The 22,813-nt window shown below is 32.7% G+C and overlaps 3 protein-coding genes and 1 non-coding gene across 6 annotated transcripts; 3 read left to right on the top strand and 1 right to left on the bottom strand.

Annotated features, from left to right (window-relative positions):
• The first annotated feature begins 1,805 nt into the window (after positions 1 to 1,805).
• Positions 1,806 to 5,612, top strand: LOC107870186 (glucan endo-1,3-beta-glucosidase 8-like). Of its 2 annotated transcripts, XM_047412441.1 has the most exons (6): positions 1,806 to 2,050; positions 2,150 to 2,212; positions 2,315 to 2,459; positions 2,575 to 2,975; positions 3,844 to 4,546; positions 5,125 to 5,612. In XM_047412441.1, the coding sequence occupies exons 4-6, from the start codon at positions 2,653 to 2,655 to the stop codon at positions 5,491 to 5,493; spliced, it is 1,395 nt and encodes a 464-aa protein (XP_047268397.1). In that variant the 5' UTR covers positions 1,806 to 2,050; positions 2,150 to 2,212; positions 2,315 to 2,459; positions 2,575 to 2,652; the 3' UTR covers positions 5,494 to 5,612. The 2 variants fall into 2 exon arrangements, with proteins under 2 accessions (XP_047268397.1, XP_047268396.1); XM_047412440.1 differs by lacking the exon at positions 2,315 to 2,459.
• A 1,630-nt stretch (positions 5,613 to 7,242) lies between these two features.
• LOC107870187 (transcription termination factor MTERF2, chloroplastic) lies at positions 7,243 to 14,247 on the top strand. 2 transcript variants are annotated; one of them, XM_016716628.2, is made up of 2 exons: positions 7,243 to 7,396; positions 10,226 to 11,998. In XM_016716628.2, the coding sequence occupies exon 2, from the start codon at positions 10,346 to 10,348 to the stop codon at positions 11,534 to 11,536; it is 1,191 nt and encodes a 396-aa protein (XP_016572114.1). In that variant the 5' UTR covers positions 7,243 to 7,396; positions 10,226 to 10,345; the 3' UTR covers positions 11,537 to 11,998. The 2 variants fall into 2 exon arrangements, with proteins under 2 accessions (XP_016572114.1, XP_016572113.1); XM_016716627.2 differs by lacking the exon at positions 10,226 to 11,998 and adding an exon at positions 12,508 to 14,247 and having other exon boundaries at positions 7,254 to 7,396.
• A 5,354-nt stretch (positions 14,248 to 19,601) lies between these two features.
• TRNAI-UAU lies at positions 19,602 to 19,675 on the top strand. Its single transcript has one exon. It is a non-coding gene; the product is annotated as a tRNA-Ile (tRNA).
• Positions 19,676 to 19,888: 213 nt separating this feature from the next.
• Positions 19,889 to 22,813, bottom strand: LOC107872288 (cytochrome P450 71AU50). Its single transcript, XM_016719045.2, has 2 exons — positions 21,684 to 22,813; positions 19,889 to 20,617 (listed from the first exon to the last, which is right to left on the bottom strand). Exons 1-2 carry the CDS (start codon positions 22,569 to 22,571, stop codon positions 19,997 to 19,999), a joined length of 1,509 nt encoding a protein of 502 aa, XP_016574531.2. The 5' UTR covers positions 22,572 to 22,813; the 3' UTR covers positions 19,889 to 19,996.

Here is a 22,813-nt window from a genome sequence, read left to right as displayed (position 1 = left end):
GTACTTCCATGTTCTTGAATTTGAAAAATTGTCCAGTCCCATTGCCCATTCTTGAACAAATCATTGACGTTGAGGTCATTGATGGCATAATCCTCATCTATATAACAACTGTATAGAGGTCCATACCAAAAACTTTTCTTCTTCACCAAATCCTCCAAATCATATTTCTTTTCATTTTGACCCTTGTCGAAATCATAGCTTTTCAACAACGAGAACGGCCTTTCAACCAGTTACTAACAGGTTTGATTCTTGACAATACTTTTGACCATAGGGAGTTACGGTTCTAAAATTCCACCACTGCTTCCCCAACCCCACTATCATCTCCATCCCCCGGCCTCCTTCCTCTTCTTAATATGAGGGTGATCCACGCAATGATCATCCGGCTAGGTTCGCTTCTTCCTTAGCCCCTTTACAGGTGCATTACTTGAGATGAATCCTCCGTGAATTTTCTTGATGATTAATTACCATAGTATAATTTGGCTCGGGCTCACTGGCATCATCATCTGAATTAAGATGATATCGTAAGCACCGAAATATTGAACCTGAAAATCATATAAAAATGAGTACTAATTTAAACTAGCATTAAAAGAGATAAAAATGAATACTAATATAAAGTGATATTAAAAAAATTAATTTGTGTGTCAGCGCGGGTTCCCATGTAGGTTGTGGGATTCGATTCCTGGGTGGGCCGCCCGAACAAAATCCTCGGCGGCCATTTCCTAAGACTCATAAGAAATACTCTCTCTTCCATTTTACTATATCAGTGTGGTATTGCACATTGATTAAAAAAATAATTAATAATATGACTATTTTATTATTATACTTTTATTAAATAATATTTATATTTTAATTTGGAGAAAAAATAATACTAGAAAAAAAAATTATCTTGTCTTGATTAATGAAAAATGACAAGTAAAATGAAAAAATCAAATTAAGAAATTTTGGACAAGTAAAATGAGACGGAGGGCGTATAAAATAGTGATTAATTTTTTTATAGATAAATAAATATTTTTATTTTTAAACACTAACTGACATATCTTCTAGAAGTCATCAATGTTGATTGTATCGCTGAAACTCAAACGTCTACCTCCCTGCAAATTGATGTATATTTTGTTTGAGGGATTTTGTGATGGTATAAGCATGTTTAATTGATTGAAAAATTTGGAGCAAAATTGATGCACCCAAAATGTTTGAAAAAATGTTTCAATATATCATGTTATAAATCGTATGACTCCATTTGTATAAAGCATATATCCACGATTTGATTTGCATTCCTATATCAATATTACGTTGAAATATAAATACTGTTGTTCACTCCATTGTTTGATATCACTTATAGATAGTACAAGATGTGTATATGTTTTTTATATATTCTTTATTTCTTAATTATCATTAAGTAGTATACAATTTATTATAAAATATTTAAGTTACTCATTTAGTTAAATATAAATAACCAACAACAATTGACCTACATATTAAAAGTTAAATAAAAAACTTCCAATACTCTTTTGTGCATATTATTGTGTTATGATATGAAAAGTTAATCTTTTATTTATTTATAGAATTTCAAAACTTTTCTTTTAATCATAAAATAAATCAAATATGATACAGTTTTATATTAGTCTTATAGGAAAAAAATAGAAATAATTATGATATTACTTTAATTTGATAAGAAAATTAAGCAAAAGAAATCCTAAAATCTCCTCACCTTGCAAAAATAACATAACACCGGCAAAAAGTGTAAGTTAATTATAACCTTTGATGCAAGCCCATAATAAGCGGACATAGGTAGCCAACTTTCACATTATTTGTTTTCCTTTAGTTTTTTTTTTTGTTTAATGAAAAAACTTAGCCTAAAAATAATTATGATTTTCCAACTTCCCTACACTCATTCTTAACCTGTTCCATCAATGTAGAAGCACCTGGGCTCTTCAAATATTATTTGAAAACATATAGAATTTTATTTTGTGTACTCTTTAATGGCAGAATTATATGATTCAAAGGGATTCAATTGAATTCTTTTGTTAGTAAATTATACCACGTAAATGAGGTAAAAATAAAACTGCATATATATAGATTATTAAATTTCCTTGAAAAAACAAACTCTTTGAAGGTGACTCAAAATTTGCTTTGGTATCTTCAATGGCAGAGTCGCATGATCCAACGGGATCTAGTTGGATCTTCTATCAGAAAATCACATCGCAAAAATAAGGTAAGAATAAGATTTTATTTATAAATTGCTGAACTTTTTATTTTTTAAAAAAACCTTTGCGCATGACGATCTATGTGACTTAAATAATTCTTTATTTCACAGGTTTGTATATATTCCTCACTTGTAACATTTCTAGATTTTTTTTGAATCTCCTTGTAAAAATTCTTGCCGCACGCTATTGTTGTGAAGCGTAATTCTTCAAGGAAGAATAAGCATGATATGTCATAAATATAAATTGCAAAATAAGGTAAGAAAATGATATATGTACATATAAATTGTTGACTCTTTCTTCCTTTTTTTTTTAGAAGAAAAATTTTATCCAACTGCAGAGATGACTCAAGAATATAATTGATGTGTCACAGGTTTATTTAAACCCTGTTCGTAGCATTTTTGGGTTTGAATATCAAATCTCCTTGTAAAAATTCCTGATACCGTGCAAGATGAGGCTAACCATCGGCATAATATTGGTTGTTTTGCTCATGACAAGTTGTGTAAATAGCTATGTTGGCATCACTTATGGGAGACAACAATCACAACAATTGGTTCCATCAATGGTTGTTGATATGCTTTTACAAAACAAGATTTCAGCAGTGAGATTCATGACTTCAGCCTCTGATATAATTCAAATTTTTGCAGCCACTAATATTAGTACTACTATTCGCCTTACAAATAGAATGACAAATAATATAAATAAGAAACACCTTGCTGTTGCTTGGCTAAATGAAAAAATCAAGGTACCTGCCAACAAAGGTGTCAAGATAGTGTATGTAATCCATCCCTTTTCTTTTTACCTTATTTACTTTACTCTATTTGATCAAGTTCTCTAAGAAGTTAAATATGTTTATTTTTGGTATAACCTTTAACTTGATTTTTGATCACGTCTATGACTTCCAATTTTGGATGTGCACAAGTAAACACTTCAACTTGTGGAAATTTGAACAACAAGACAAGCACATCCAATTTTGGGTGTGTACAAACAAGTATATATATATGTACTTAAACTTGTATAAAGTTGAACAAACAGACACATGCGTCCTATGTGGTGTCCTACATGGAAAATTTGCATTTGACGTGGCGTCCTGCACATAGTACGCCACATAGAACGCGTATGTCTACTTATTCATCTACTTGTGTACATCCAAAGTTGGAGGACATAAATGTTAGTTAAGACCAAGTTAAAGAGCATGTTTATGTATTACTTATATCTTTTTAAATAGTTAATGTGTTTGGTTATGCATATAGGGGAAAAACATATTGGGTAGTAGCAGAGAAGTTGGAAAAAGTTTTTCCCCAAAATCATATTTATAACATAAATCAAGTACAAATTGTTATTTTGATATTGACAAATTACTTGGCAAAAGTGTTTCTGAAATTGATTAGCTATACACAGACGGCTACCTTGCAAAAATACATTTTCTTGAAAAGCACTTTTAAAAATAAGTAATTTTTGAAGTTTGATAAAATGGGCAAGTAAACTGTCACTTTTCAAAACTACTTTTTTGACAAGTATATCTAAAAAAAAAAAAAAAAAATTTAAAAAAAAAGAAGCAAATTTTAAAAGTTTGACCGAACATGCTAGACGATGTTAATTTTTTATACTTTAAGATGCTTTTATCATTTAATTTCTTCAGGGGACTAGCAGTTGGGGCTGAGCCATTTTCAAATACATTCTTGAATGATATACCAAAGTTTGATGCGGTGGCCTCGATATCATTGATGCGAGAAGTTCTCGATGAGATGGATTTTAGGCATGTCATAACAACAACCGCCCATGGCGTGGACGTCTTTAATGTCTCGAAAGTCCCCTCTGAAACAGGCTTCCGCGACGACGTAAAAGGAGTGATGCTCAAATTGCTAGAGTTCTACAACAAAACTGGTGCACCTTTTGTTGTGAACATGTTCCCCCTCCATATTGTTAGGGATGTACTGAATTGCCCCATAGAATTCACGTTTTTCGATAACATGAGCAATCTCACTATAACAGATGGCAACGCTACGTACACGAATGCAGTAGAACTAATATACGATTCTGTTGTATCAGCAATAACCAACGCGGGATATTCAACTATGAAAATTGTGATTGGTGAAATTGGATGGCCTACGGATGGATATCCATATGCCAATATTAAAAATGCAGAAAGATTTTACAAGGGGTTATTGAAATTTATAGCATCAGAAAAAGGGACACCACTTAGGCCAGGATCTATTGACATATATCTTCACAGTTTATCAGATGAGAATAAGTTTGGGAGGATGTATGGTGCATTTCAAAGGCATTGGGGAATTTATGAGGCAGATGGAAATCCAAAGTACAAGATTGATTTCACATTACAGGTAAGGATGTCAAATGAGCAATTTGAGTTATAAACGGTTTACTGCTCAACTCTGGTCAAAATGATTAAAAATTAGTACTTTCAAAGTTTCCAATTTCATAGGTGAAATTATAGGATGTTACGTGGAACTTCGTATATGGAATCTAAAACCATACGACAATGACTATCTTTCAAATTACACCACTGATAAGAGACATCTTATATCTACAGCCAAAAGTTAGCTGAACTAGTTTGAGATGGGTCAGTATGAACTAAACATGAACTTTTTGTTTGTTATTTTTTTTTTTTTTGAAAAAATAATTTATTTAATTGCCAAACAAAACAATTTCTTCTGCTTTGTTATTTTTATATATAACATATCAAACAAATGAAAAATATTTTGATAAAGTTTCTTATAATCAATTTGAGTTATACACTAAGCTCAAATTGTTTCAACTTTTAGATGAGTAGAATTTGAATAGATCAAGACCAATTGAGTTAATAAATAATAAACCAATTGTTAACCTGCCCAAATTTGAGGGGTTGAGACTTGAGAGTTTATTTTTTAAAATAATCTAATTTTATTGTCTTTAATTATAGGACCGTGACGAATATCCCTATAAAGCAAAGGGCATTGTGTCAATGCCACGTCGATGGTGCATGTTCAATGGAGACACAAGTAACTTGGAATTGGTGAGGAAGAATTTTAATTTTGCATGTGGCATAACAGACTGTACGCCATTGGAAGAAGGAGGTTCGTGTGGTGGACTCAGTGAAGAGTCTAAATTTTCTTATGCTTTTAATGGATGTTATCAAAGGCAAAGACAAGTTAAACAAGCTTGTGATTTCGATGGTTTAGGTATAATTACAACAGAAAATCCCTCTCAAGACAAGTGTGAATTTGCCGTTGAGGTATTGGCATTGGAAGATCATCTAACTGCAAATACTGAGATACTATTAAAAGTTTGACTTTGGCATGGTGACATATTATGTATAATGATCGATTCAAAGTAGATTTGTGAACGAATGAACTGTTGGACAAAAAGAAGCAATTATTGTGATATCTTAAATGATTTACATTACAGTTATCTATAATTGTAATATCTTGAAGTGGGTATATTCAGGGTGGCTCATACGTGAGCATACTGTGGTTCTTTATTTTTGATTCTGAATGAAGGTAATTGCCATCTATCAGTGCTTAGCAAGCCTCTAACTTGCCTTGGAAGGTCAGCAACAGTATAGTATACATAGTTGTTCTCATGATTATGGCTTAGAGAAGCGAGTTTATCAGCAACTTTATTTGCTTCTCTGAAGCAATGACTAGTAACATTATCATGATTGGTGACAATTCTACTGTTGATCTCTTTTATGGTATCTGCAATTCTCCAGGAGGCTGACTGTGTTGTTTACAGAATTATGCATTAGCATTGAGTCAGTTTCACATATTATCATGTTGAAGCCATTGCTATTGCACCAATGAATTAGCTTTAACTAACAACAACAACAAACCCAGTATATATATTCCCACCTAGTGGGGGTCTGGGGAGGGTAGAATGTACGCAGGCCATATCGCTACCTCTAAAGAAGTAAAGAGGCGGTTTCCGATAGACTCCCGGCTCAAGACACAGGACAATAAATAAGAACTTCCAAAGCATGAAACATGATAAAACTAACAAATTAGCTTTAACTAAGTAATGAACATTTGACTGAGTGGATTATCTCTGGATTATCGTATTCTTTATTAATTTTTTTCTATTTCACAGTAAAACATGACCAGACACATCCCACTCTTTAAAAAAGTATAACATTTTTTAACTTAATACGAAATTTAAAAAAATAACAAGTACTTTTGAATTTTGTTGTATCAAATTTAAATTACATCAGAAGTATCAAAACATTCTTTGTGGTCACAAACACGCCGCATGAAAATTAAAATGAAAATATTGTCAATATAAAAGGGGTCACTGTTTTTTAAACGAATTAAAAAGGAAAGTGTAATTCATTTTTAAACTGATCGAGCAAACATTAGGGGAAAGGACCAAAACGGCACTTCAAAAATTAAACTATTTCCATCAAAATGGCCATGAAATTTAAATTTCACTTTCTAGTCATTTCAATTTACTGACTTGTTCTATACCGTTTCTACACACTTTCTATACAACTTCTATATAAATCTTATACATATAAATATTTATACGAAAATTATACAGTTTTGATACACAATTTATATAATAACTGTACATTATTTTCTACACATTTTATACAATAATTATATAATTTTCATACACTTTCTATATAGTTTTTATATATATTTTATACATATACATATTTGATATAACTATACAATTTATATACATATATCTTATATAGATACATATTTTATTTAACAATTATATCATTTTTATATAATTTAATTATTATTTCTTAAAAAAAAACAGAATATCAGTTAAAAAATTTATAGCAAAAAAAAAAAAAATATTTTAAAAGGGTTGAATTGCCCAAGTTGAATATTGTATCAGTATTGTCTATAAATTATATCAATATTGTATATGGACTATATACGAATTAGATAGATCAAAATGAGCTAAATTAAAAATGACTATAAAGCAGAAATAATATATTCAATTGACTACTTTTTGAAAAAATTTCAAACTTAATTATTTATTTTAAAAATTGTTATAGAGTCCTATTCCCAACATTAGGCTCGAAGGAAATATATTTGGCCCAATAAATTTCGAACTAATAAGCCCAAAACTTTATCTAGTGGGTTTGATAAGAGCAAAATGGACTAACTCTCGTTCATATATTTCACCGGCGAACTCCTCGGCGATGTCCATCTCCGGTTAACTTCTCGGTCCGACGAACTTCAACTGTAAGTCGGTCATCGTCTTTTTTCACTTTCTCATTTTTGTTTAATAGTAGATATGGCTCGTAAGTTTTGTGATTTTATTGAGAGACACTCTTGATTTTTGTGTAGTTTTTGTAAATAAAATGTCTTATGAATGGGTCAAAGACAAAATATTTTAGGTAAATTGTGAGTTTTTATTGAGATGCTTTTGATTTTAGCGGAGTAAAGATTTACTCCCTCCGTCACATTTTATCCGTCCCAAATTTTCTAATTTGATGTCCCATTTTGCTTGTCCTATTTTACTTATCCAGACAAGATAATTTTTTTTCTCATTATACTCTTAGTGTAATTGATTACTACTTGTTATTAGCATTCTTGAAAAATGTTCCAAAGAGGAGTACATTAAAAATACACTATTAAAAATATAAACGGTGCTTTGGTATTAGTCATCCATCAATATTGGAACTAACAACAAGACACAATTAAGAGGGGCAAAATGGTAAAGTTACATTACCAATCATTGTTTTCTTAATAGTTGTGTCATCTCAATTTGGGACGGGTAAAATGAAACGGAGGGAGTAGTTAAGTTGTGTATTGAGATACCCTTGATTTTAGCGGAGTTTGTGTAAATAAAATGTCTCTTCAATGAGTCGAAGATAGAAATATCTAAGTAAATTGTGTGTTTTTATTGAGACGCCTTGATTTTTGTGGAGTTTGTGTACATAATATACTTATCAATGGGTCAAAGACAAGAATAATACATAAACAGACGGTCAAACTTGGCCTTAGGTGGCAAGTAAATGCACACCTAGACAGCTTAAGCTGTGTGTTTTTATTGAGATGTTCTTGATTTTTGCAGAGTTTTTGTAAATAGAATATCTTATCAATGGGTTAAAACTGAAATATTTTGGTATAATACATAAACAGACGCTCAAGCTTGGCCTCAATCAGCAAGTAAATGCACACTTAGAGAACTCAACTCGTATTCATTGTGTCAGTTGAACACTCCACTTACAAAATGATCATCTATAAATCTCCAAATTTATGTGCTATGTCAGTGTAGGATGTCCATGAGAAGTGGCGGATCGAAAAACAAAAACGTGGGATTTGAACTTGGAACCTTAAAATGAATTTTATCCCTTTAAACTACTGAGTGAACCTCTAATCTTGCGCTTAAGTTCAAAATCTACATATATATACTAAAAATAAAATAAAAATTACTTATATATACAGTGTAATTTTTTGCCAAGGGGGTTCGGGTGAACCTGTCTATGAGACACAGTGGGAATGAGTTGGAGTGTTTAGTTGTTAGTTGAAACCAAGTTGAGGTATCTAGATGTGAACTCTCAAAGTTATGGCTTATTTCTCAGTTGAGGTCAACTAAGTTTGAGTTACTATTATCCCAAATATTTACCATTGCTTGTGAGCTTTCGTCTTTTTTGTCAAAAATGTTTATAGGTGGTTAAAATTTCATTCATTTGTCATCAATTTTATCCATACTGACACTTGAGTTTAAAGTTAATATGCTAGGGGTTGCGATAGTGCATTAACGAACACTCAAGCTTGGATTCAGTTGGTAAGCACATCTAGATAACTCAAACACTCCAACTTATAAAATGATCATCTAGACACCGCTAAAATTTATGCGTCGTGTCAGTGTCGGGTATCCATGAGACATAGTGGGAATGAGTTGGAGTATTTAGTTGTTATGTTAGAAAATTACTTACATCAAGGAACAAGACACATATAAAATCCAGAAAGAAATCTGGAAATAAAATAGATGACACACAAATTTAACGTGGAAACCCAAGTCTGGAAAAAACCACGGGCAACGACGAGCTATTCACTATGTAGTAGGTAGAGTATAATCAAATCCTCAAGAATTCAAAAATGAAGGAACGAGGATAAAGAAGATTTTAATCTTCAGTACAAGAAAGACACTGTCTCAAACAGTTACAGAGAAAACTATATATATCACCAAAAATATAGAAAATGCCCCTGAGAAATCGGCTGCACTTCCAGAAAAAAACTATTGACCAGTAACTGTACAATAGGCACATGATCTGCTCGACTTTTCTAAAATTGGGGCTGGAACATAGAGGCATGTTGAGGCATAATCAGCAGAGAGACAGAGAGACAAATAATTTGAGGCAACTCTAACATGTTAGGTGAGACCAAATTGAGGTATCTAGATGAGCACTCTCAAAGTTTGAGTGCTTACTTGTCAGCTAAGGTTGACTAAGTTTGAGTTTCTATTTATGTGTTATCCCAAATATTTGCCCTTGCTTGTGATTTTTTCGGCTTTTTTGATTTTGAAAAAGTTTAGAGATGGTTAAATTTCATTCATCTGTCTTCAATTTTGTCCATACGAACACTTGAGTTTGAAGTTAGTATGTTAAGGCCTGCAATATTTCTTTTTTTGCGATAATAATACTCCCTCCGTCATATAAACTTCTGATGGAAAAAGGATACTAAATTTATGGTTAAGGAGTTAGTTTACTAGAGAAAGCATCACTTCAAAATCCAAAATTTGAGTTGTTTAATGAACTGGAATTCCTGTAAGAAGAAAGTTATAGATAAAAAGAGTTGACGTCAAACATTCTGGGATGTTCGAGCTTGAGACGAGTGACATAAATTAGGACTGGAGGACTAATTTCTTGTATCATTTTAGAAATTTAATGGAAAAATGTTTATATGAGTTAATTAACTAATAAGTTTTCCATATTCTGTCAAATTTGTATGTCACAAACATTTACATTTAAAGAAATAGGCTGACTTCACATAACAAACAAAAAAAGGCTCTCTTCGTAAATGAATTGAGGGCTTAATGTTTATTTGCCTCTTCTTTTCCAGGGAAGTGAAGTTGGAAAAAAGTAAGTGTAGCATTGTTCAAAGTTTTTGTCGTAAAATGGTCATTCATATCCTCTTTTAGCTCTTTGTGGCCGTGGTCTGTGAACGGATTGAGAAGTACTCATGTTTGTCATCCAACTACGCTCCCGTTGTTTATCTACTCACTTACATTATCTTTACTCCCTACCTGCTGGTCCCATTTCTTCTTTCAGTTTCTCATTTTCATCTCTACCTAAAGTCGTGACCAAAAATTCTGCTCAAAATGGAAACAAAGAAAACCATGTTCTCGTTAACTACCTAATAAACACCTTGGACTTTTCAAAACCTAGAGCCCTGGCAGTATCCAATCATTGCCATTCGGTTAGAAGTGTCGAAAAACCTGAATTAGTTGTCCATTTCTTCAAGTCCATTGGATTCACATATGTACAAATCAAATCCACTGTTAATTCTGCCCCACAAATCCTCAATGCCGATGTCGAAAAGACAATCAAGCCAAAGATTCATCTATTTCAAGAATTGGGTATCACTGGTTCTGATCTGTGTAAGCTTATTTCCACACATGCGAACTTGTTAACACGTAGTGTGGAGAAAGCTATAAAGCCTTCCATTGAAGTTCTCAACAAAGTCCTTGTAAATGGTACTGAAAATGGCGATTTGTTTCGGGTTCTACATAGGTCTGGTTGGGTTATTCAGAAATCACCTCACTTGAGACTGATTCCTAATATTTTATATCTAGAGAGCATTGGAGTTGTTGGGTTTCGACTATCATCACTTTTGAAGAATCAACCTTGTCTTCTTGCTTTGCCTCAATCTGAGCTTAAAAAGCGTGTTTCTAAACTTCTAGATATTGGGTTTTATACTGATTCAAGAATGTTTCTACATGGGCTTTATACTCTAGGTAGTATTACCCATGAGACTTTTTTGAGAAAATTGCAATTGTTTCAAAGTTTTGGTTTCTCCGAGAATAAGTGCATGGAAATGTTTAGGATTGCACCAAGTTTATTCCGAACTTCCGAGAAGAAAATAAGACTCGGACTAGAGTTCTTCTTGGGAACAGTGAAGTTAACGGAGTCAACTTTAGTACAACATCCTTCACTTTTGATGTTTAGCATGGAGAAGAGAGTGATTCCCAGATATAAAGTTCTTCAGCTGATAAAGTCAAAAAAGCTTGTGAAGAAAGAACCGAGTTTTTATTCTGCAATATGTTTCCGGGAGCATGTGTTCTTGGAAAAGTATGTGTTAAGGTTTCCAGAATCTGCAGAGGAATTATTGATGGCCTACAAGGTCCATTCTCTAGATGTAGGAGAAGAATAAACATGTTCCTTGAGAATTAAGCCGCATTCTATCTTTTTCAAAGTAAAATATGTTGGTGATCTTACTAGGCTTCAAGATGCCCTATGATTTGCAAAAATGTCATGCTAGTGTGAGCTCTCTTCGTTCGGTGCTGCTATTACTACATCCATCTATTTTTCTGACGACCTCTTCAGCGATATCTATCTCAGTCGAAATTTAGTAGAAAGTTTACTCATGGTCTCTTTTGCTTTCTTCCGTGGGATTCCTACTTTGTGTTTCTAGTGCAAAGTTTTAATGATGTAGCGCGGATAATGAACTGAAGTGTATGCTGCTCTGTGTTTTGTTTCAGCAATTTATTTGCATTCTCTTATGAATTATATGTGATATTCCATTTTTCTTCTTTTCATTATTGCAAAGTTTCTGTTAATTTATACGAGAATTAGAAAAAAAATATGAATGTCGTCAAAGATTATATTTTTATCATTGCTTGTGATTTTGGGTCTTTTCCAAATTGAAGGTCCTTACAGTTTCATTATTTTGCTATCAACTCTATCTACACAGGCACTTGAATTTGAAGTTAGTATGTTAGCGATTAGCCAATATGATGATTACTCCCTCCATCATATAAGATTTTGATGGAAGAAAATTTAAATTCATGGATAAAAAGTTAGTTTAGTAGGGAAAACATATTATTGAACTTAAATTTGCGTAGTTTGAGTATGAATTCTTGCAAGTGTGAATATTATATTACAATGAGATGACGTTGAACGTTTCTGGACATTCCAAAATGAAAAGAGTGATATATAAATTAAGATAGAGGGATTAACTTTTTGTATTATCTGTGAACTTCACAGTTGATACGTTACTCTTATCAGAATTAATTTACAAATGAGTTTCTGCTTCTTTTTTATATCTATTCCAATTTATAGGTCTCAAGCATTTCAGCTCATAGAGATAGGCTGGTTTAATATTTATTCACCTTTTCTTTCCAGGGAAGTGAAGTTAAAAAGAAAAACATGAGTAGCTACTGCATTCCATCTCGGCCTATCTTTGACTTTGGATAGCTTTGTTCAAAGTACAGCAACAGCAACAACATACCTAGTGTTATCCCATTAGTGAGTCTGAGAGGGTAGGGTGTATGCATACCCTACCTCTGCATTGGGAGATAGAAAGGTTGTCCGATAGAGCTTTGTTCAATGTTTTTTCTCTTAAATCCGTAAAACACATATTTTTCTTGTATCGTTTAAGTCTTTCTGGCTGTTGCCTGTGAACAGATTGAGAAGGACTCATGATCTCCATCCGACTACGCTACCGTTCTTTATCTACTCACTTATATCATCTTCATTCCCTACCTACTGGTCCTTTTTCGTCTTTCTGCATCTCTCTCTCCTCTCTATCTCAGGTGGTAACTGGAAAGTCTGCTCAAAATGCTAACCAAGAAACTCCTGTTCTCCTCAACTACCTAATAAACACGTTAGACTTTCCAAAACCTAAAGCCCTGACCATATCCGATCGTTTTCCAGGGGTCAGAAGTGTTGAAAAACCTGAATTGGCTGTACAGTTCTTCAAGTCCATTGGATTCACAGATGCACAAATCCAATCCGCTGTTTGTTGCGTTCCCCAAATCCTCTTTGCTGATGTTGAAAAAACACTCAAGCCAAAGATCCAGCTATTACAAGAATTGGGTATCACTGGTTCTAACCTTGGTAGGCTTATGTCCACAAAGACAGTAATATTAACACGTAGCCTGGACAAAATATTAAAGCCTTGTATTGAAGTTCTAAATAAAGTCCTTACAAACGGTACTGCAAATGGCGATTGGTTCCGCATTCTGCGGAGGTGTGAATGGGTTATTTATAGATCCCCTCACCTGAGACTGATTCCCAATATATCATATCTGCAGAGCGTTGGAATTGTTGAGTCTCAACTATCGTCACTCCTGAAGAGGCAACCTCATCTTTTTAGTATGTCGGGATCTAAGCTTAAAAAGCTCGTCTCAGAAGTTATTGATATCGGGTTTTCTACTGATTCAAGAATGTTGGTACATGGGCTTCATACTGTAAGTTGTATTAGTCGAGAATGTCTTTCCAGGAAATTGCTTTTGATTCAGAGATCTGGTTTCTCCAAAAGTGAGTGCATGGTAATGTTTAGGAGGGCACCAGGTTTATTCCGATCTTCAGAGGAGAAAATACAACTCGGACTAAAGTTCTTCTTGGGAATGGTGAAGTTAAAGAAGTCAATTATAGTACAGTTTCCTCCACTTTTGATGTTCAGTATGAAGGACAGAGTGATTCCGAGATATCAAGTTCTTAAGCTGATAAAGTCGAAAAAGCTTGTGAAGAAAGACCCAAGTTTTTGTTTTGTGATGCAATTGACAGAGCATCGCTTCTTGGAAAAGTTCGTATTGAGGTTTACAGAACATGCAGAGGAATTATTGATGGCTTACAAGGGCCATCTTCTAGAATTAGGGAGAAAAGGGCAGCCCGGTGCACTAAAGCTCCCGCTATGTGCAAGGTCTGGGGAAGGACCGGACTACAAGGGTCTTTAGGAGAATAGTAATAGTGTTTACTGGAAAATTTGCTTGCAGTTTTTCAGTTTTGATCTTATAGGCTTCGAAAATGGCGTTCACGTTTCTATTTGTATTGTTGCTTTGATGAAAATGATGGCCGTGTTATGTTAGAAGAGATCAAGAACCAGAAAATAAAGCTATAGTTTTAGCAAATTGATCTGAATTTCTCCCTTCTGAGTAGTTTCACTTCCTGTTACATATATGACGACTTTCAAGTTCTCATATAGTGAGTCGTTTGGTTGCTGGTTAGAGTTATACAAGTATAGCTATCTTGCAATTTAACGCGAGGTGGCTTACTTCTTCACATTGAATATTGCTCAATCGTTAGGATCTCTCATCTCGTTGGCACCCTACGATATGAAGGATCGCCCCTTGAACTTTTTTTTAGCTTTTGGTCTCTATTCACATGTAAACATCATATGCTTGTGTGAACGACTACATGTGACATAATGAAGTTTAGCAACTATGTCATCAGTGCAAGACGAGGAAGCAACTTGTCTGGTCATAAAGTTGACTCATTCGACTTGTTTGGTCTTGCAGTGGACTCATTTCTATAATGAAAATTAAATGATGCCCAACTTGACTCGAGGCCAAGACTTCTTACAACTTACATCAATAGCGGCACAGACGATCGAAGATTGGAATGTTTAGTATGTAAAAGACTCCACTTATAGAGCAATCAATAAACTTTTTAGTTAAGTTATACCTTTCAGACATGTAAGTTTCTTCGTAACAAACAACAGTATACCTCGTGTAGTCCATAAGTGGGGTTTGGACGTAATTTTCTAAATATATGGTAGAAAAAGAAGATAGGATTCCAAATTATTCAAATCTAATAACTGGATGAGACATAGTTATAAATGGTTTTAAGTTCATATAGGCGATATCAGATTGTTTGGAAGTGAACCGTAGTTATTGAAAATGAAAATAGGAATCTATCTTATGGATTCATTTGAATGCAATAATTTTGACTCAAACCTATATACATGTAACAGGAAGATTCACTTAATAAATAAAATACAAATCTCAAATCAAATAAACTAGATGGCATATGGCATAATATCAAATTTTAATCACAAAATTCAAATCGTGAATCTGCAATACTAATAAAAGAAGAAACACGGGGTAAAGGTATCATGATCAAGTAGAGGCATCTTAGATTTAATTATTACAAGAAAAAGAAAAAGGGCGAAATCACATAAATATACACTTTAAGAGTCAATATTATAAAATCTACCAATAGTTTCTATTTTACAAAATATAACAATAGAAATATAACAAAATCTATCAAAATAAGCCAAAAGAAAAAATAAAAAATAATAAATAAAATAGCATAATTTAAGGGGACAACTTAATAGTTGATGTTTTACCCTACAAATTCTCCTATTTTGTTTTTCATCAATTTTTTTTAAAAAATAATAAATAACGCAAACGAAAAAACACTACATTATTTGATATTTGTTTATGTTTTCAGATTTAATTCAATTGACCTTAATTTTTAATTTTCTTTAGGAAAAAACATCATTAATAATAGTAAATTCTCCGGTTGATTCAAACCACATCCTATACAAATTTCATACACCATAAAATTATTGATACAACTATTTTTATATACACTTATTTCTATATCGATCAAACACCATAAAAATAGATCAATTTCTATACATATTAGACACCATAAAATTATTAATACATCAATTTCTATACATTTTAGACACTATAAAACTATTATTATTGATACACCTATTTCTAAAGAGTTTGAACACTATAAAATTATTGATACACCAATTTTTAAGACGCTTTAAAATAAAATTGACAATATATCAATCTCTATATAATTAAGACACCATAAAATTATTAATATATCAATTTCTAACTATTTCAAAAATCATAAAATTATTGATACACCAATTTTTATACTTTTCAGACGCCATAAAGCTGTTGATACACTAATTTTCATACAATTCAGACACCATAAAACTAGTAATACACCAATTTCTATACAATTCATACAAACATGATACACCAATTTCTATACTGCACCATAAAATAACTGCTGACAGTCAAGATACTGAAGGAAACAATGAAGTGAATTTGGTTTTCAACCAGAGGAATGCATCTCTGTGCCTTGTGAAAGGTACTAACAATAACACTATTTATTCTTTAACGTAGAATGTCCCAATCCCGGTTGAAGACTACTACCACCGTGCTACTCTAGACAGTTTAGGCAACTTCCAGCAGTATGCTTATCATAAGACTAATGGTAGCAATTGGATTAGAGTTTGGAAGATCCCTTCAGAGCCATGTTTGTGGGGCTTATGAGCCATGTTTGGAAGATCCCTTCAAATACCCCTTTAAATGAGTTTTTCAATCAAGAAAAAAACAGAGGAGATAAAAAGGGAAGAAAAGTAGGGATTTTTGGATTAAATTTTTTACAGGAAAAAAATACTGGATATTTGGTAGATTTTGTTAAAAAAAAAAAATAATAATAAATTTTATAATATTTACTCTTAGAGTGTATATTGACGATAGGTTGGATAAGGTTCAACTTATATATTAGAAAAAAAATTGCATTTTATAGTGATGAGTGTGGACAAGGTTTTTTTTTTTTTTTTTTAGGGGGGGGGGGGGGGTTATCCAATGAACTAGCAATCAGTGGAAATTAGAGACTTTAAAGTGCAATATTTCATAAAAGGGCGTCTTGGGAAGTATGAACCATTGATTCATCTCCATCTATTTTAGAATTGGATTTAGAATTTAAAAATTATGAGTTCAAACGTTGGTTATTGATCACAAAAACAGGGGTGGTTAAGACTAGTAAAGGATTTGTTTAGGTCTTCAAAATCTTGAGGCCTCAAAAATTTTATCAATAAATTTTATGATTTTAATTTTACTTGAAATATTAATGAATGTTGTGAAATATGTCTAAAAGAAAAAGAAAAAAAAAGAAATAATTAATAAAAAAAATTATCTAAGTAACCGTTTGCCATGAAAACTAAAATTAGGGATGATTTTCTAATCTCGTATAACAGATATCAGGTCACCAACTTCTGCAATAAACAATATAAAACTGATGATTTTCTAATCTCCTGGAACATAATGTGACATCAGGTCACCAACTTCTATGATAAACAATCCCTCTAGCAACTCTGCAACTTCTCTGTTCTCTCTGGCAACCTAGTTGCGACCTTATCCTCTCAAAATCCATACTCCTATGCTTCTCAATTTGTCCGGGAGTCCTGATCAATTTTTGTCTATCTGGGAGTCCTGATCAATTTTTGGTTTAAAACACGCACGACGATTTCAGATAATTTACGAGTCTATTTTTTAAGTTTTTGAGATGTATTGATTTCGGATACAAGTACTCTCTTACTTAAAGCGATCGTGCTTTTCGTGTGATTATGACATGAGCTACTTCAGCGTCGTAGTAGTATATCATCTTGGGGCGCCCCCGTCCTGTGAAGAAGAAGATGGATCTATGCGGATGCATATCGATTATCGACAATTGACCAAGTTAACTCAGTTGAAATTTTTTTAATTCTTTAATAGTGGATCGGGTGTACCATTTATTTGTCTTAGATAAGGTTGATTTCAATGTCATTTTGGGTATTGATTGGTTGACTTTTTACCATGCTGTCCTAGATTGTTGTGCTAAGACCGTGGCAAATTGAGTAGGTCATAACCTAGTTATGTGTGAAATTGAATCCTTCCATGTGCAATTGAATTTTCTTTCATGAGTTATTGAATCTGGTCTATCCTATGCAATGTGTGCACAAGTTTGATTGATTGAAATTCTCGATGAATTCTGAATTTTATTTCATTCAATTCTATTTACTAGGTTAAGAATCTATTATTGATACCAATTTAGTAAATTTTTCTTCAGTTACATATCCATAAAAATTTACTGAGTTCTAATGAATCTATAACTAAGGAACTACATCCATGATCCACCAACCTCTGATATCAACTAGAGAAAATATAAATGATGGGTGAAGTTCATCATGCTGAAATTTGGTTTCCATTGTACCTACTTGGGATTAACTCGTAGTTATTAATTTACTTCTGTTATTATTAGATTCACCTAAAATAAGTGTGAGATATAAAGTACATATAGTTTTAGGTATCTTTGAAATTACACACTAGTATTAGAATTAGAATGAAATAGACTCAACTATGACATTTACATATTGAGTTACAATTAATTATTGATTGAGGTTGAGTGGTGTACTTTTAGTTATATGGCCTTTTTCACGGGAGGTTGGTAAATAAAGATACATAAGATCTTTATTTTTATGGATTTATTCTTTGTTATCCGGGTCAACTCCTAAGCGATAATGTCTCAAAATAAGGAGCACTCAGACGCTTGACTAGAGAGTTTTTTTATTCCTTCATTTCGAACTACATTCTATCTCTTCCTCGTTATGAACAAAAATGTGGAATGAAATCCCAGTTATACACTCCTTACATGCTATGAACCCTTATTGATACTGAACTTTTGTTCGCAAAGGGACCGTACCTTTGACGGGCCAATCCTTTTTTACGCGGTTGCTTTATACTAAAAGGAAAATGAGGTTGTACACAATCATAGGGTCACTTTTTGGCATAATACATAAATGTGTTCTTTAACTTGACCTCAGCTTACAACTATGTCTCACTTGTATAAAATTAAATAAATAGTCACGCACGTCCTACATGGCATATTACAAATCGGTTGTCACTTGTGCACACGTAGTGCGCTAGAACTCTTGGCTCTTTGATGAGAAGAGATTTTCTTTTAAAAAATTAGTGTTTGCACTTTCTACTCTCACAAATATTAAAGGCAATCTTCATGGCCAAATAATTTACCTAGTGAATTTCACTATTGGACTTAAATAATGGCATTCACTTTCTTCATAATCTTCACTTTTCTTGTTTTACCAATTGCATGTAAGCCTATGTTGTCAACTTATGTTGTCCATGTTGATACCAAAACAAGACATCTCATTACTCAACCCATGATGAATGGTACATTTCAATAGTTGAGTCAATTTTTGACAACGAAATCGACTCAAGTTCTGCTTCAACAAGGATTTTCTACTCATATGTTGTTGTGTTATATGGCTTTGCAGCAAGATTGACTGATCAAGAATCGAAAAAACTGAATGGATTTCCAGAGATCATTGGCATTTTCAAAGACCATTTTAGGATTAAGCTTGATACTACGTGTTCGCCTGATTTTCTTGGCCTAAACACAGGTTATGGGCAGTGGCCAGAGTCTTAAGTTTGGTGTGATGATGTTATAATTGGACTTGTTGATACTGGAATTTGGCCTGAAAGTGAGAGTTTTAAGGATAACGGTATTTGAGATGGAAACAGATATTAACTAACCACAATTAACTATTGAAAGTTTATATATAAATACGTCTTTTGTATTTACTGGCTTGATATAAACACTGTATGCGGGTAAGATGGTCTTCTATTGAGTAACTTGTTGGTCAAAATATAATAACAGATTTAGAGAATCTATCACCGTAAAATGGTCCCGTAGCTCAGTTGGTTAGAGCGTTGGTCTTATGAGCCGAAGGTCGCGGGTTCGAGCCCCGCCGGGACCAGGGATAATTGGTGTTACTATTTTGTTTTCTATTTTGCATTTTTGACAAATGGATTTGTTTTGTGTTTTATTGTTAGATGAATGACTTATAAATTCCTAACAAATGTATGAAAGAAATGAGATGTGTCATATTTATTTTTTACAAACATTTATTGATCGATGAGGATTTAATGATTTTCATTAACCGAATAAAGAAGAGTTATTGGCTCTCGTATCGGTGAAGAACGTAGTGAAACGCAATATTTGGCGTAAATTACAAAAATTTGTGTACCATCGGGTCTTTGAACTCAAATTACGATGAAAGTTATTAAGCCGAACAAAATCACTTAAATGACAACCTATAAGTAGGAATAGCCATTAGATGTTCGGCTCGAGTAGTAACAAGACCAAATTCCTCACCCATGTCCAAATCCTCTGGTAACATACCATTTGGAAGTTCCCAATCAAAGCAATGAACCAATCGTGCCACGACTAAACGTACCATGGTGAGTCCTAAATGCAAACCAGGACAACTTCTTCTACCGGACCCAAATGGAAGAAGCTCAAAATCACGTCCACGAAGGTCTATGCTACTCCCCACAAATCTTTCTGGAATAAACTCATCTGGATTATTAGGCCACACCTTTGGATCACGTCCTATGGCATAGGTGTTCACCATTATTCTTGAATTTTTTGGAATAAAGTATCCATCAATAATGCAATCTTCAATAGATTGATGAGGGATTAATAATGGTGCCACAGGATGAAGCCTTAATGATTCTTTTATGATCATATCTAAGTATTCCAAATTATGTAAATCTAACTCCTCCATCATTCTTGTCATTCCAATTTTTTCTTCCAATTCTTTTTGAAGTTTTTGTAGTATGTTTGGTTGCCTTAAGAGTTCTGAGAGTATCCAATCAATTGCTGTTGCTGAAGTGTCCATTGAAGCTAATAGCATATCCTGTTGACAAATTCAAAAGAGGCAGAAGAAAAAGGACAAACAAAATTATTATTGTGTATAGATATTTTTTGGACCAAAATTTAGGTACATTGTATCGTGTCGAGTCAAAAGTCAGGTTTCAAGAAAAAAAAAAATCTTTCATAAAGAAAGTCATTTTCAGATGTTTAATTAGTTATCAAAATTTTCAGATAAGAATAGGAAAAATGACTTCTGAATTTGTGAACAGAAATCATTTTCCTTAATTACGACATCGGCTAATTTGAAAATTTTAATTTCATATCAACATTATCATCCATCAATACTGAGAATTTCATCAAAACACAATGTAATTAACAAATATGAATGTTAATCTTATAGGAATAAATATTTTTTCCATTCAATATTTTTCCATACTTCTTTTTTCAAATAAAATATTTTTCCAAAATATACTCCCATTGAAAATTGACTTACGTCATAACACACTATCAAATGTATAGAAAATTTTAATCTCTCAAAGACATATGATATATTAATATACTACTTCACTAATCACTATTCAAAAACACCAAAAAAAAAAGGAAAAAGAAAGAAAGAAAGAACCAAAAACAAAAAGTAAGGGGTTCAACAATGTTTACATAACAAGTTTAAATATATATGGAAAAAGTTAGTATTAAATTCTCCAAATGATATACATAGATAAATCTTCTTAAAATGTGAAATTTGTAATCTTAAAAATAATACATTTTTCTACTTGGTTGAACACATACCTAGATACCTAAATTTGACATAATTTTTTCACTTTAGACACCTCAATTTGTTTTTTCTTTTTGGGCCTTTTCACACTCCTGTTTAGTGTGAAGTTCACGCAACTTGTCAAGTCGATGAAAAGTGTCAAAATGACATAGTTGAACCGTAATACATGTGTTTAAAAGGTGCAAATCCTAACTTCTAATATATTAGAATCCCCTAGAGTAATTAAATATATCTTTAGTTCCTTTCAAATAAATGAAGATTGGCTTGATGTATGACATAAAAAATTTTCATAGCAACAATGTATATAACTTAAAATTAACTAGATAAAACTCACCAACAAAATAGCTTTAACATGACCACGATCAAACTGAAACTCAGTGTCTCCAGATTTCATGATGTTCAACATTGTATCAACAAAGTCATTGTTGATTTGATCTTGTCCTTTTTTATAAATCTCTTCATGTTCATCAATAATTTTCTCTAAAAATTTATCAAACACCTTGCTAATTTCCTTCATTCTTTTTAATAAACCTTGAAGATCCAATTTACCAATATAGGGAAAAAAATCACCAATATTAGGTGCTGCTGCTAATTGCATCCCTTCATTAACAACACATTTAAATCCCCTCCCATCAAATTCTTCATCTTTATATTTTTTTCCAAAAATCATCCTACAACTCATATCGACCGATAAACGTGTTATAATCTCACTCAAATCAACCACACATTTTTGATGAGATTTTGTCTTGAGTGTTTCAACCAAAAGATTCAATTCTTCCTTTCTCATTGATTGAAATGAATTGATTTTTGTAGTGCTAAGTAGCTCCAACGTGCATAATTTTCTCATATTTCGCCAATAAGGACCATATGTTCCAAAAGACAAGTTCTTTTGATCATACATAATGTATTTTGAAACTTCATGAGGTGGTCTACTTGCAAAATTTTGATCATATGTCTTGAGAAATTGCTCAGCTGCATGAGGAGAAGAAGCAATTATGTTGTCAACAAGACCTAATTTTAAGTACATGATTGGACCATATTTTTTGGCTAAGTTATTCAAATCTTGATGAGGGTTTTTGCCTAACAAGTAATGAAGATGTCCCAAAATTGGAATTTCTTTGGGACTTGGTGGAAGTTTTTTTCTTTTGTTGTTCCTCCATAGCTCATGAAGACAATAGAAAAGAAGTAGAACTATTGATAATGTGATCCAAAATGAAGTCATGGCTAGCTAGGAGTTAGTTAGGTTCAATGGATAAAATGAATACGATCCATATATAGTGTTGAAAGGTAATAAAAGATTAGGATTTGTTTGGTCGAAAGATAGGTTATACAGGAATTAGTAATACAGAGAGACAGGATCCGACACACTTGTTATATAACGAACAGGTAGGATAAGACTGACTTGAAAAGATGCTGAATCATAATGAAGAATTAATAATATAAAGCTGACAAAATTGCTAATAT

This window comes from Capsicum annuum, chromosome 5, assembly GCF_002878395.1.
Source record: "Capsicum annuum cultivar UCD-10X-F1 chromosome 5, UCD10Xv1.1, whole genome shotgun sequence".
In the NCBI taxonomy this organism is placed as follows: Eukaryota; Viridiplantae; Streptophyta; class Magnoliopsida; order Solanales; family Solanaceae; genus Capsicum; species Capsicum annuum.
This window is presented reverse-complemented; position numbering and strand designations above follow the sequence as displayed.

Excerpts from the sequence above, each read along its gene's own strand:
- LOC107870186 (XM_047412440.1), top strand. The coding sequence starts at position 2,653 with ATGAGGCTAACCATCGGCATAATATTGGTTGTTTTGCTCATGACAAGT. Across the intron at positions 2,976-3,843 it reads AACAAAGGTGTCAAGATAGT|GGGACTAGCAGTTGGGGCTG; the intron begins GTATGTAATCCA and ends TAATTTCTTCAG. Across the intron at positions 4,547-5,124 it reads AGATTGATTTCACATTACAG|GACCGTGACGAATATCCCTA; the intron begins GTAAGGATGTCA and ends CTTTAATTATAG.
- LOC107870187 (XM_016716627.2), top strand. The coding sequence starts at position 12,804 with ATGATCTCCATCCGACTACGCTACCGTTCTTTATCTACTCACTTATAT.
- LOC107872288 (XM_016719045.2), bottom strand. The coding sequence starts at position 22,571 with ATGACTTCATTTTGGATCACATTATCAATAGTTCTACTTCTTTTCTAT. Across the intron at positions 20,618-21,683 it reads ATGTTAAAGCTATTTTGTTG|GATATGCTATTAGCTTCAAT; the intron begins GTGAGTTTTATC and ends ATTTGTCAACAG.